Genomic DNA, 13686 nt, shown 5'->3' with positions numbered 1-13686 from the left:
AGCAGGCTTCCCGCCGAGCAGGGAGCCCGATGTGGGACTTGATCCCAGGACCCTGGGTTCATGACCTGAGCCGAAGGCAGACACTTAATGACTGAACCACCCAGGCACCACCAATGATTTTTGATTTTTAAAATCACTACATTTACGTAACTTTCAGTGTTAACCAAAACTGGGCAGCATGAATCAAAAGGGAATAATGCTCCATGAATAACAGAGAAAAAAGCAAAAAGCTGTTTAGGAAAGGGAACATAATCATACTCCATGACTTAGCTATGGTGTGAACAATAGTCACATTCACAATAATGTAAACAAAATTGACTTCAACTTTGAAAAACAATCTACAGACAAAATAAAAAAGACTTAATAATCACTACAGAACAGAATGTAAACAGTACGAGTTTAGATTTTGCAAAAGACAAGCCAGATGACAACAGCCATGGGGTGGGAGTGGGGGAAGGTGTGCTAAAGGTGAGGGTGGGGGAGAAGGCATTCCTCTTCTCACATAGTAGGTCACGAGATACTGCGTATGGTGACACCATAAGAAAATGAAGGTAAAAAATATTACTTACGGTTACAAAGGTAACCAACAGAAGAACCTACAATAGTGCTGTAAGCCGAGAGGAAGGATGAGAATTTAAGGGCCACATGTGAGCTATATCCTTACCTGCCACAACAGATGCTAAGGTCTAAAATCAATAATTGCTAACTAGTGATGAAGCACATTATTTTTTTTTTTTTTTTTAGAGGTGGGGAGAGAGGCAGAGGGAGAGAGACTCTTAAGCAGGCTCCATGCCCAGCACAGAGCCCGACACAGGGCTCTATCTCACAACCCTGAGATCAGGATGTGAGCCAAAATTAAGAGTCGGATGCTTAACCAACTGAGTCACCCAGGCGCCCTGAAGATTATTTAGAGATAAGGAGGTAATATTTAAAAGTAAAAATTTACAAGATAAAAAAGGTCCCCTGTAAACAGGGCTAGATAAGGATGGGGTAGGGCAGGGGTAATATTTTTTTCACTTATAAACCCTTTCTACTATTTGATTTTTTAGCCACATACATAAATTATCCAGATAAGATACAAAAATACAAGTATATTTTAAATGTGTCAGTACAGAAAATAGTTGTGCTCTTAGGAAATTGTTACTAAAGACAATCTAAGACTTCACATCAGACTGCTGAACGCTGGCCTGTGACCCCAAAGTGGCCCACCCTAGGTACTATGAGAGCCACACTTACAATGGACCACCTTGCCACCCAGAGAATGAAGGATAAATACTGAATGGTTGGCGAAGCCTAAGTCTCTGTGTGTGGGGCGTACACATTTTTAAATTCAAGGCAGAGTTTTAAGAAGAAAAGTTTCCTAGGGTGCCTGGGTGGTGCAGTCAGTTACACGCCTGACCCTCAGTTTCGGCTCAGGTCATGATCTTGGGATCGAGCCCTGCATAGGGCTCTGCACTCAGTGCAGAGTCTGCCTGAGTTTCTTTCTCTCTCTCCCTCTGTCCCTCCCCCCTGCACCTGCACACTCTCTAAGATAAATAAATAAATCTTAAAAAAAAAAAACAAAAAACGGGGGACGCCTGGGCATGGCTCAGTAGGTTGGGCGTCTGCCTTCGGCTCAGATCATGATCCCGGGGTCCTGGGAGCAAGTCCCACATCAGGCTCCCTGCTCGGCGGGGAGTATGCTTCTCCCTCTGCTTGTGTTCTCTCACTCTATGACAAATAAATAAATAAAATCTTAAAAAAAAAAAAAAAGAAGGAAGAAAAATTTCCCTTTCACCACATCCTTCTATGGTCACTCTGTATAACCTACCTTGGTTTAGGATGGCTTACCACAATCACCTCAGCCCAATTCCTCTCTGCAAGGAGGACAAAATGCCAGAAAGAAGGTGGGTGCTTACACACACAGGTGCTTTTAGCTCTCTGGTGGTTTTTCAAAGTGAAACAAAGTATTGCTGGTGAGTCACAATTTGGTACGATCTGCATGTTTCTCTCCATTAATCAAGGATGGGTTAGAGGTGACTGAACAGAAGGGGCAGGTTCAAGCAACAGGAAGAAAATAAAGATGGTAAAACAGAACAAGGCAGAAAAACCCTCCTACACACCCAGGTGTGCTCCTGTGGGAAGCTGATTATATCATATGTTTCCACAGATCGTGAGTGGATCGGGAAAGGACAGGGCTTTATGACAGTGGAGGCGCTGCTGAGTCTGAAACCCGTATCTGTCCAGGGCAATATCCAAAGCACCTGGCCAAGGCACTCTGTCACGTCAGCCAAGTGTCAGCTTTGCTCTCACCCAGAAATTCATCCAAAGGGACGTGGCTTCATCTAAACGTTCTCCACATAGTTAACTCCCTCTAGAATCTTTCTCAGAAAAGTATCCCATGGAAGTGACCAAAGAGTGAAATTTACCTGATCTGTCTGTCGAGCAAGGATACTGACTTCTGTCGAAGCCGCAGATGCTGCCAGCACTAAATCCCTTCAAGGAAGAAAAGTGGAAGACGGTTAAATTGAAACGTAGCAACAGCTCTAACCAGACTTGAGCCTGCGGTGGCATCCATGAGGACTTCTCGAGATGTCAAGGAAGAAGGTGAGGTTTTCTTCATGGCTGAAGAAAGGTGAGAAGATTTTAGATGTAAAGCTTAACTTCTTAGTTCATACGATAAAGCCCTGACGAAGGTCAGAGACACAACAAAATCAAGTCGGAATTTCCAATAAATCTACTGCCCTGTAAACAGAATAATCTGGTGAATTTTCAGAAAAAAAGCTTTGTTTTAAGCTATCTATCTTTCAAGGGGAAGCTTCTGCTCTCAGAGGAAAACTTTCAATACAGTCCTTAAATATCAGTATTGTAAGTCTTCACGGGTGTTACTGAGAAAACAGGGTTTTTAAGATTAAGTATTCAATCTGGATAATTTAAGATTGGGGAAACGAAGTAGTCAGAGAGGCGAATTATCCAGCATCAGAGCAAAATATGTTCAAGGGCATCTCAATTCTCCGTTTTCCTTTCCTCCAGAAAAGAATTTCAGGAGTGCCTGAGTGGCTCAGTCGGCTGGGCGTCTGCCTTCGGCTCAGGTCATGATCCTGGGGTCCTGGGATTGAGGCCCACGTCGGGCTCCCTGCTCAGCAGAGAGCCTGCTTCTCCCTCTCCCTCTGCTCCCGTGCTTCTGCTCTCTCGCTTGCTCTATCTCAAATAAACAAATAAAATCTTTAAAAAAAGAAAAGAAAAGGAAAGAATCTCGAAGTTGGAACAGAGCGATGCAGGTGGGACCCGACAGAGAGGAGTCCCTGCTGGGTTCTCAGCTCACCATTCTTCGATGTAACTGAGGTAGTAATGGTGCTGCCTCTCTGTGCAGCTGCCATAGCAGGGCTCCATAAAGTTCACAAAGATCTCTGGGTGCTTTTCTTCTTTCTTCTACAATAAACAAAAGGAGAAAAAAAAAATCCCACGTGCAATTTTTCTTTAATTCTATACAGTTAAGGATCTCGAAAAAGAAAACCACTTATGTTTTATGAGAAAATTCACTCAAAAATCTATGTCCAAATATACAGACACGCTAGAAAGGCAGAGTTGAGCAGTTGGGCAATGTGAATGGTGACCACTAACCAAACTGGATTCAAACTGCCTTGTCACTTCCTGGCCGTGGGACAAGCATGGATAGACTGCTCGGCCTGTCTGATACTGTTTTCTCATGTCTGTACTGGGCCTGCTGAACTTACTCCACAGGCTGCCTTAAGTGTGGAACAAAATTATACCTATAAAGCTTCTAGCCCAGGACATGGAACCTAAGAAAGAGTCCATAAACGCCAGAGCTGATATTATCCCTGGGAATAGAAAATCTTAATGAGCTCTTGAAATAAGGACCTTAATAAACATATTTTTAAAATTAAACATTATCAGGAACCCAAAACTTAATAAAAACAAGGCCCTTTTCTACATATCACTGGCAAAGATTAAAAATGCTATCACTACATCTTGACACACTCGTGGGGCAACTGGGATCCCCACTGGTGGGAGATGTATAAACGGCTACAACTTTTCTAAAAGACACTTTGGCAACGTTTTCAAAAGCTTAGTATATACCACTCAACCAAACTCATTTCTAGGTATTTATCTTAAAAAATAAACATAGTCACATAAAAGGCACATAAAAGAACGCATCATGGTATTCCTTAGAACAGGAGAAAACTGAAAACAACTTCAGCATCCAACAGTGAAAGAGCTAAATAAATTATCTGTCCAAAAAGCCACACACAGATTGTATTCACTGACTTAGAAAGATGCTTACTATTTACCACGAAGTTGCAAGACAGAATAACTCATGCAACTCCCACTTTTGTTACGTTTAGACATTTATGTATTTTTAAACTTTTTTTGGACTTTGAAAGCCAGTACTGATTTGAAAACATAAGCTCTACCTCGTTTGTTTTTTTTAAATGCCACTGCAATTGAGTGACATTTTGTAGATCCTGTTATTAACGTTCTTCCATGTTTTCAAAATGACTTACTCCCTTCGGTCATTCCACCCTCTGCTCAAATGGCTCCTCCTCAGAGGCCTTCCTTGAGCACCAATCCACACTGCACCTCTGTCATCATCTGCTCCATACCCTTCACTGTTCCCTCCATCGCCCTTGTCATTCCTTGATCTACGCTTATGTACTGACTAGCACATTCATCAGAATGTCCGATCCACAAAAATAAGGACTCTGCCTCAGTCACCACTGTATGCTCAGCTTTAAAGCAGTGCCTGGCACACTGCAGGCATCTGAAAAACATCTAATCAATATAAATATGTGAAAGAATTGTAAAAATCACAGTGTTTAACTGCTTTTCTAAAACCACTTTATCAGATTAACAGCTACCAGGGCTCCCAGTTTACGGTGTAAGCAAAAGCAACTTTTAGAGCTTTTTTCACCTTACGACTAACCAGGAGAATATGCTGTAAGCAGACACCATAATTTTGGCCCCCAGGCCCATGGTGCAGCATTAAAGTTTTACACTTGAAGTTGTACCATCCCTGCCAGCAAAAAAAGGAAACTAAAGCCAAAGCCTTGAACTTTATTAGAGGACCTCTATGATTCTCAAAGGACAAGGATGTCCCTTTCATACACATACCGGGAGGAGAGCCATCACCACATCTGGAGAAGTTTCCAAGGTCCCATCTGCAGCAGCATATACGATTGTGAAGACGTAAGTACCAATCCACAGCACATCCAGAACTGAAATACATAAACTCTAATAAAGCATCTTATGTTTGGAACAGCTCCTGTATGTTAAAAAATTAACAACTCATGGATAAAAAAATCAGAGTGCGATAGTTTTAACTAAGGTCCAGATTTCACTGGCTAAATATAATTCACAAACACAAAGAATTCAAGAAGCCCAAATTCATCCCAAAGTGGTATTTTTTTTTTCTGGCAGATTGTAAGGAGGGCAAATTTTTAAAGAATTCTAATAAAATATCAGGATCCATTTACTGTTATTTACCACGAGACACAGGTGTGTCTACCAGAGCATTATTGTTACGCCAACTTAATTAGCTAACTGTAATAATGGGAGTATTCATGCAGGAGGCACTAACAATTTCCTGAGCGGGCATGTAGCTGCATTACATGATGTGAAATTTCTGTAATACTGTCACCTCATTAGAGGTCGACCCAGTAAGAAAAGCAGATGGGTTACCTCTGACAGGATGATCTGACTCATAGAACGGCGGACAAGGAATAACTTTTTTTTCCTGCAAAGTCTGAAAGAGATTTGGGGGTGGGGAGGGGGGAGAGTGTCAAATGAAATAAACCTAAACCATTGAAACTCTGTCAAATCCAGTATGTTCCCTCCAGAAATCACTGTGTTTCATCTTCCCAGCCAGGAGAGACTGAACGCAGGGCAGACTGAATGACTGCCTCCAGGATCCCGTCCTATTGAAATCTCCCACAAATGTGTTCAGGCGTAGAGAGAGGATGCTCAAGGCGATGCCACGTACACCAGCAAAGCCACACACGCTGACACGGACAGCCACCAATAACGGAAGACAGAAGTAAGTTACGGTACATTCACACAGTGGATTACTCTGCAGCCATTCAAAAGAATGAAGTGGTTTCATATATGATATGTTGGAAAAAAGACCCGGATAAAGTATTATGTTTAAGACAAAAAAGGCAAAGAGCAAACCAATAAAATTAAGCCAATTATCTTTTTACAGGCTAACGCCCTAAAAGAATATGTACCAAATTTCATATAACAACTTTCTGCAATAACAAGAAATAAAACCTTAACCTCAAACCCACACCACTACATTCCGGGCTTTACACCCACAGAGAACAGTCTCTCGAGGAGAAATGCATAGCAACATAGGCCTTGGTATTGCCTGTGGACCCCTCCTTCCCATAGAGGCTTGACTGAACATGTATGCATCCTTTGTCAATTTATACTGAAGAATATCTATGAATATCATCTCAGGAAGACCACAGGGAGAGGATGACAGAGTGACAGGGGCATCCATTGTCTTTGGTGCCTATAGTTGGAGAAATTGAAGCTTTGAGATGGATTCAGCTAGCAGACAAATAATGCTATGCTTTAACTGTTTTTTTTCCCTTAAAGTTTGTTTGTTTGTTTGTTTGTTTGTTTATCTGACAGAGAGAGAGAGAGAGAGAGAGAGAGACAGCAAGAGAGGGAACACAAGCAGGGGGAGTGAGAGAGGGAGAAGCAGGCTTCCCGCGGAGCAGGGAGCCTGATGCGGGGCTTGATCCCAGGACCCTGGGATCATGACCTGAGCCAAAGGCAGACGCTTAACGACTGAGCCACCTAGGCGCCCCTGCTTCAACTGTTTTGATGGAATGTTTTTATGGAATGGATTGGGAATACAAAGTTAGAGAACACTGTGTAAAGTATGACCAGTGTGTACAGTAGACATGTAATGCATCTATACACAGACTATTTGTATAAGCATCCAGAGAAGTCTGGAGGCTACCACTAAATAAAACACAGAGCATGCCTCTGGAAGGACTATGGGATAGAAAGGAAGAGTTCCACCCTTTCCTGCATTCACTTGTTTACTGATGAATTTGTTTCAGTGATCATAAATTACATTTTAACAGAAAAAACATCAATGAGCCCCCAAACCGTCCCAAAAAAACAGTGGGTAACTTAAGAAAAGGGCTGAAGTCCAAGGCAAGACTCACGGGAAGATACTGGACCACAGTTCCATTCTGCTTCCCCACTGCCAGCTGCTTTCCTTTGGGGCTCCAGCACACTGAGCAAAGAAGAAAATGCTGCCAATTAAGCACTGAAGAGAATGGAGCAAACCAATGAGGTCTGTACTGAAACAGCCATATAATCACCACTTCCTGTTCCTCTGTCAGTCCATGGAAGACAGTAGGATCATCCTTATTTGGCAAAATTAAAAAAAAAAAATCATTTTGATGATACAAACCAATTACGACTTATCACTGGACCATTAAATCGACTTCTAAAAATGTTTTTTCAATGAAGTATCATCCAGAAAGCTGGAAAGTACAGAAAACTCTATAGTCTTTAAAGGAGAACAGAGGTTTTCAAGTATCAAGAAATCATTCTCTTACTCATATTCGATATTTGTAATGCTTTTCCCATGATGGTACAAATGACTTTCAGTGTACCATCCACTGCCCTTGTGGATCCAGAAACAATCATTCTCAAAAACATATTTCTAAACCCGCTATACCGAAATATTTTGTTCTCCAGAAAACCCACACACATTCAAGTTAAATCATGTCTGCTGTTTGGCTTCAAACATTCACTATGGAAATAAAGAATACTCTCCACTTCTACCAGACAACTACAGATAGAACAAAAAACCCCATTTGCATTTATTTCCAGAAATTAATTTTTAAGTAGATTACCATTACCATATGTTATGGAGTGAAAGCCTTATTACCCACCAGATGTTACTGCCACTGTGGAAGGGAGAGTCGCACACACTTTCACTGTTTCTGTGATTTGTAGGACAGCAATGCTGCCATCGGCCAGACAAACTGCCATCATGGAGGGAACAGTGGGGTTCCACTTCATATCGATCACCATGCCTCCTGCATCTTTCAAAAGCTTATGATAGGCAAATGGGCGTTTTTGCTGTTTAGCCTTTTAAAACAAATGCCCAGAAGCAAAAATAAATTGATAAATTAATAAATACATATACATTTAATAGTCAAAAAAATATCGAATATGCAAGTTTTCTCAAATTATAGTTCACTTTTCTCCATGACGATGACCAAAAAAAAAAAAAAAATGAGCTCTACACAACAATTTATTTGTTACAGACTATTTCAACACAACTTTGAAAAATGGCAGGCAATTATTCTAGCACGCTGGAGGGACTCCCAACCAGGGGAATATACAAATGCAAAATAATCAGTAAAGAGCCAATACAAGATTAAAATCTTGGCTCTGCTTCTTAATAGTGTTGGGTCCTTGGATGTTTAAATTCTTTGGGCCTGTCTCTCCATCTATAAAATGAAGACAAGAGCACCTATTTTGTGAGGCCATGGTACATACAAATGAGGACATATAAAGCACAGGGCCTGGCACACAGTCAGTATAAATACTCAAATTATTGACAATTTTCATTATGAAACTGCTTGGAATGGAAGAACACTAGCAGAAGAGGTCAGAGACCCAGGATGTAGGAATTTCTGACATTACTGTTAACTCTACAGCCTTGGGCAAGCCACCTAAGGCTCCCTGGGCTTTGGCTGTCTCATTTGCAAATGAGAAAAAACACCTTGGGGCAATGTTATGAAATAATTTCTTGAAGTCCCTTCTATCTCAAAGATCTATGATCCTACAGTTAAGGACTTTCTTTAAACCCATACTTTAATCTAAAAAATGATTCCAAGGGTCAACCCAGGAAATTCTAGGTTATGATTCAATACCAGAAAATCTTTTCAGGTCTCATGCTGACATTACAGTTTGCCAGTAGCTTACCTCATTTGAAAATGTGCGAACATCAAAAAAAGCAATAATGGAACCATATTCACTGGACATCATGCACACGGAGAGTGTGAGGTTATCACAGCTCAGGGCCAGGTGATGTATCGGGAATTTCATAGGAACCAGCAAGCTTTGAACTTTATCAACTAAGAAAACATAAGAAAAGACAAAGCAGAAGCATAAGCCACAAGCCCTGTATCCAGGTCTATGTGAAACAATTTTCATATCTACATAAACATACAAGCATACTTTGATACCTGGTCATGCAGATAAATCTTAGCTTTCTTACAGATATAGAGTGATGCATTAAATTTCCCAGACTCTTCCTCATAAGACCTAGGGAAACTGTGGCTGTTGCCATTGTTAAAAATAATACCCTATACCCATATTTTTGCAACAATGCTTCCTATTTGTTTGGATGGTACTACTGTGCGAACTAAAATGCCATGCAAATTAGAGATCCAGAACCTAGGTTCAACTGAGCAAAAATAAAAGCATGGTAGAATGGTCAATTCTTCTTCCTTCTGAGCTCAGAGGAACAACTCACCAAAAGGACCAAAGAGAACAAACAGAAAGCCTTCCAGCATCCTACCTGGAACTTACTCTTCTTGGGGATCAACTTGAAGACTAACAGCAGTTTTAATTTATATACTAGAATGATTTCTTGGGAAAGACACTACATTAGCACTTTGCTACATTCCTCTCTCTACTGTGCAACAAAACTAAGTAACTTACCTATCTTATTGGGATCATCACCAGGTTTATTTTGAATCAGAAGATTTTTGGTAGGAAAAATCTGCAACCCACTGGCTCCACCAGCAAAGACCAGGCCATACTTGTTGGACACGGCAAGCAGACTCGAGCGTTCCTTGGGCAACTCCTCAGGTGAGTCAAAGATTCTCACCTTCTTCAGTGCTCTAAACTGAAAATCCTGTTGTTGAGGGAAGAAACCAAGATCAATTCAGGGAAAAGAGGAGATTAAATCATGTCTGTCATTATATTCCAATAGACCTAATTCCAGTACAACAGAAATAAATATTACCCTGAGGTCAAGGGCTGTGTGGCTCAGTGTTTTTAAGCTTCCTGTGCATACTGTGGTACCTAGCATAGGGCTTATTAATGTTTACTGAATGAGACAAAGTTTTAAAAATTCTTTCATGAAGCCTTCCTTAACTAATCCAGTTCACACTGATCTTTTCCTTTTCTGAACTCCTAGTTTATTGTCCTAACCACCACACACGCTGAACTTCAATTCATAATCTTGTCCTATTTCATGGTATGTATTGTCTCATGACCCAGAGTGGTGCTTAATAACTGTTGTTAAATATTGAAAGCAACAGGACGCCTGAGTGGCTCAGTCGTTAGGCGTCTGCCTTCAACTCAGGTCATGATCCCAGGGTCCGGGGATCGAGCCCTGCATGGGGCTCCCTGCTCAGTGGGAAGTCTGCTTCTCCCTCTGCCTGTCACTCCTCCTGCTTGTGCTTGCTCTCTCTCTCTCTCCCTCTCTCTCTGAAAAATAAATAAATAAATTTTTTTTTCTTTTTCTTTTTTTTTTTTAAAGATTTTATTTATTTATTCATGAGAGACAGAGAGAGAGAGAGAAGCAAAGGGAGAAGCAGGCTCCCAAGGAGCATGGATCCCAATGCGGGACTCGATCCCAGGACCCCGGGATCATGACCTGAGCCGAAGGCAGATGCTTAACCATCTGAGCCACCCAGGCGCCCATAAATAAATAAAATCTTAAAAATATATACATATTTTGAAAGCATCACCGTACTACAGTTAGTCTGAACTTCCAGTGCAGTACTCAACAACAAAAAATACACACACACACACACACAGAAATAATGACCACAGAATAACCAAATCCCAAGAACTGACTTAACTGCATTAACTACTAAACAAAATTCCATCACAGAAAAGGACAGGTATGGTCAATCTCTTAACATTCAAGACCTGTAAACATACCTAGATGCTATGAGGACATCTAAGCCCAAGTCCAAAGCCCTAGGCTATAAGGCCAGGCATGGCTTGATGTGTCCACCTCTGCAGCCTCACCTCACAACTCTGCTTTCCTCCCACAAGTGTGCCATTACCTCTGCAGCCCCCAGGGCCACCTCCAACCCAGACCTGTTTCATTTCCGTTTCATTCAGTCTTCATGCTCCTTAGCACTTCAGGGCCTAGGAGCCTTCCCCAACCTCCTGCCAACACCTGACTCACCCAGTCTTCCATGAATATATCGATACGCTTTCAAGGACAATTTCAGTGTGTACCACCTCTTGGTAAGAATTCCCTAAGTTGGGGCGCCTGGGTGGCTCAGTCATTAAGCGTGTTAAGCATCTGCCTTCGGCTCGGGTCATGATCCCGGGGTCCTGGGGTCAGCCCCGCATCGGGCTCCCTGCTCTGCCGGGGGCCTGCTTCTCCCGCTCCCACTCCCCCTGCTTGTGTTCCCTCTCTTGCTGTGTCTCTCTCTGTCAAATAAATAAATAAAATCTAAAAAAAAAAAAAAATTCCCTAAGTTTACCAATCACTATATTAAACTGTACCATATATGGCTGATTTTATTCTCCAATTCCAAATCTATCTTAAGTCAAGGTTTCAGTAAAAGGAATGTGAATCCCCTTTTGCTTACATTCCCAAAGGGTAAAAGTCAAAGACAGCCTTTCTCAGCCTTCATTTTTGTACACTTGTGGTGTTTTGTACAGGATCCCTAATACACCCCACATAATAATTCCCTTAGATTTGGTGTTTTACACATAGGTGTTAAAAGATGAACTGAAATACTCTCTTCTAAATTCCAAATGAGTAGGGTGACCAGAAACCCACAGCATTCCAGATGAAAACACACAGGAGCAGAATGAAATGTTCAGTTCTTTTGTAATTCTCATCCTGATATTCCTAAATATCCTGTTTGGGTCATGGACACAGAGGTGTGGAGAGCCAATGGGATGCACGGGCACAGGAAAGCTCTCTTTCTGCTATAATCAGTAACTCAAAGGGAGATTGTCATCTTCCAAGTCTGTGGTTCTGAACCCTTTTTTTTCCTTTCTGCCCCAGCATACCCGAGGAATTGGCACACTCTCATTGGGTGGCTCACCACTCCCCCCGCCCCCGCCCCGTCATTCTCGACAAGGAAGAATCACTATAAACATGGGACGGATTACTACTCAGTCAACGCATTTCAGTGACGGGTTCAATCGCCTAAAAGCTTCCCGCAACTCACTCATAACCGTCATTTGGATCACCTGCCCCTCTCTTCTGTTTCCTGACTTTACCCCGATTTCCAGTACCAAGATAGTCCTCCTATTCCATTCGACCAAAGGTTTTGTAGAACAGGTGATGAACCCTGGCTCTGCGTTAGGCAAGCCTGGACCCTTTACAGAGGTAGTACAGTGAGAGTGTACAAGAGAGGGTCTTAAAAAAACCACCACCTGGATTTCAGCCCCTTGATCAAATGTGACTTTGGGTAAGCTACTTCCCCAGCCTCACTGCGCTCCTCTATTAACCACGACTCACAGGGCCGCTGGCACACAGTGAGCGCTCAATAAACGGTAATTATTACCGCGACTCCGACCACCACATGAAAGTAACTAGGGAAACTCAAGCGGCGCGCACAAGACCGAGAGGGGACGGAGAAACTGCATTCGGCGGGGCTACGGTGCCCGCGGCACGGCAGAGTAGGCCAGGACGCGCCGGCGAGAACTCTGAACGCGGCAAACTGTTCGAGCAGGAGGCGGGAAGCGGGACAGCCGGCCCCCGCGCTGCGCCGTTCAGCGGGGCTCCAAGGCAACGCCGGGACTAAGGAAGGGAGGGAGGCCCCGGCCAGTCTCTGACCTTCATCTCCCGCTCGGGGATCATGGCATCCATCTCGTCTCCCATCGCGCCACCCTCAGCTGGTCGAAGCAGCCGCCGCTGCCGCCTGCGGCCTTGCCCACACAGCCCAGGCCGCTCCGAGGCCCACTTCCTTCCCTCACCGCGGGCAGCGCGCAGCAGACTCCGCGTTTCCGGCGCGCTTTGGTGATGTCACGCGCCCGGGACCGCCGCGTAGTCGGAGGAGGGCGAGCGACCAGCTGAAGTCGCGCGCTCTCCTAGCCACCGCTTCCCTTTGGCCGGGTAGGGGGCGTGGCCCCGGGCCGATGCGCCTGCGCCGTGAAGCGCCCAAGGCCCGCCCCCGGCGTCGCCGCTAGAGCGGGCTGGAGGCGTGTCGGGGTGTGTGGTTGGTTGCGCGGCGCCCGTTCGATCGCTCTGCGCTCCTTGTGGCGCTGAAACCCCGCAGGAACAGTGGGGTGTACGTGCTTATTAACAGTCCCCGAATGAGAGGAGTTAGGAACCTGACAAACATCTCCAGGGGGCCGCTCTTAAGAGAGGCTTTGGAGGGACGCCTGGGTGGCTCAGTCGGTTAAGCGTCTGCCTTCGGCTCAGGTCATGATCCCAGGGTCCTGGGATCGAGTCCCGCATCGGGCTCCCCCTGCCTCTGTCTCTCTGTCTCTCATGAATAAATAAATAAAATCTTAAAAAAAAAAAAAAAGAGAGGCTTTGGAGGGGAGCGAGGAGGAACAGAGGTTCTGAAAGTGGGTGGGTGGGGCCTCCGAGGACTCTTCGGCTCTAAGCGCGAAGGCTCAAGGGGCAGGGCGAAGGGTACCAACATCCCTGCTGACGTGGGCTCCCTCCTTGGACCCTGAGATCATGATCTGAGATAAAGGCAGACGCTTAACCACCCA

The 13686-nt window shown here is 43.8% G+C and overlaps 1 protein-coding gene across 8 annotated transcripts in view; it reads right to left on the bottom strand.

Moving 5' to 3' along the window:
• The window catches only part of NUP214 (nucleoporin 214), a 102031-nt gene extending 89046 nt beyond the window's left edge, over window positions 1-12985 (bottom strand). For 3 of the 8 annotated variants that reach the window (XM_045883360.3, XM_064579478.1, XM_045883361.3), the window contains exons 1-9: window positions 12800-12982; window positions 9700-9895; window positions 8959-9110; window positions 7917-8115; window positions 7179-7249; window positions 5680-5743; window positions 5113-5216; window positions 3305-3411; window positions 2409-2475 (exon numbers count right to left, since the gene is read on the bottom strand). In XM_045883360.3, the coding sequence (XP_045739316.1) occupies window positions 2409-2475; window positions 3305-3411; window positions 5113-5216; window positions 5680-5743; window positions 7179-7249; window positions 7917-8115; window positions 8959-9110; window positions 9700-9895; window positions 12800-12844 (1005 nt within the window). In that variant the 5' untranslated portion in view covers window positions 12845-12982. Of the gene's footprint in view, window positions 1-1898; window positions 1903-2408; window positions 2476-3304; window positions 3412-5112; window positions 5217-5679; window positions 5744-7178; window positions 7250-7916; window positions 8116-8958; window positions 9111-9699; window positions 9896-12799 lie in introns of those variants that run through there. The other 5 variants (XM_045883362.3, XM_064579480.1, XM_054509464.2 and 2 more) reach the window with 3 other exon arrangements.
• Window positions 12986-13686: the final 701 nt, after the last annotated feature.

Source organism: Mirounga angustirostris, unplaced genomic scaffold (assembly GCF_029215605.1).
Source record: "Mirounga angustirostris isolate CCGP_5_RB_7025 unplaced genomic scaffold, mMirAng1.0.hap1 SCAF_15, whole genome shotgun sequence".
Classification (NCBI taxonomy): domain Eukaryota; kingdom Metazoa; phylum Chordata; class Mammalia; order Carnivora; family Phocidae; genus Mirounga; species Mirounga angustirostris.
This window is presented reverse-complemented; position numbering and strand designations above follow the sequence as displayed.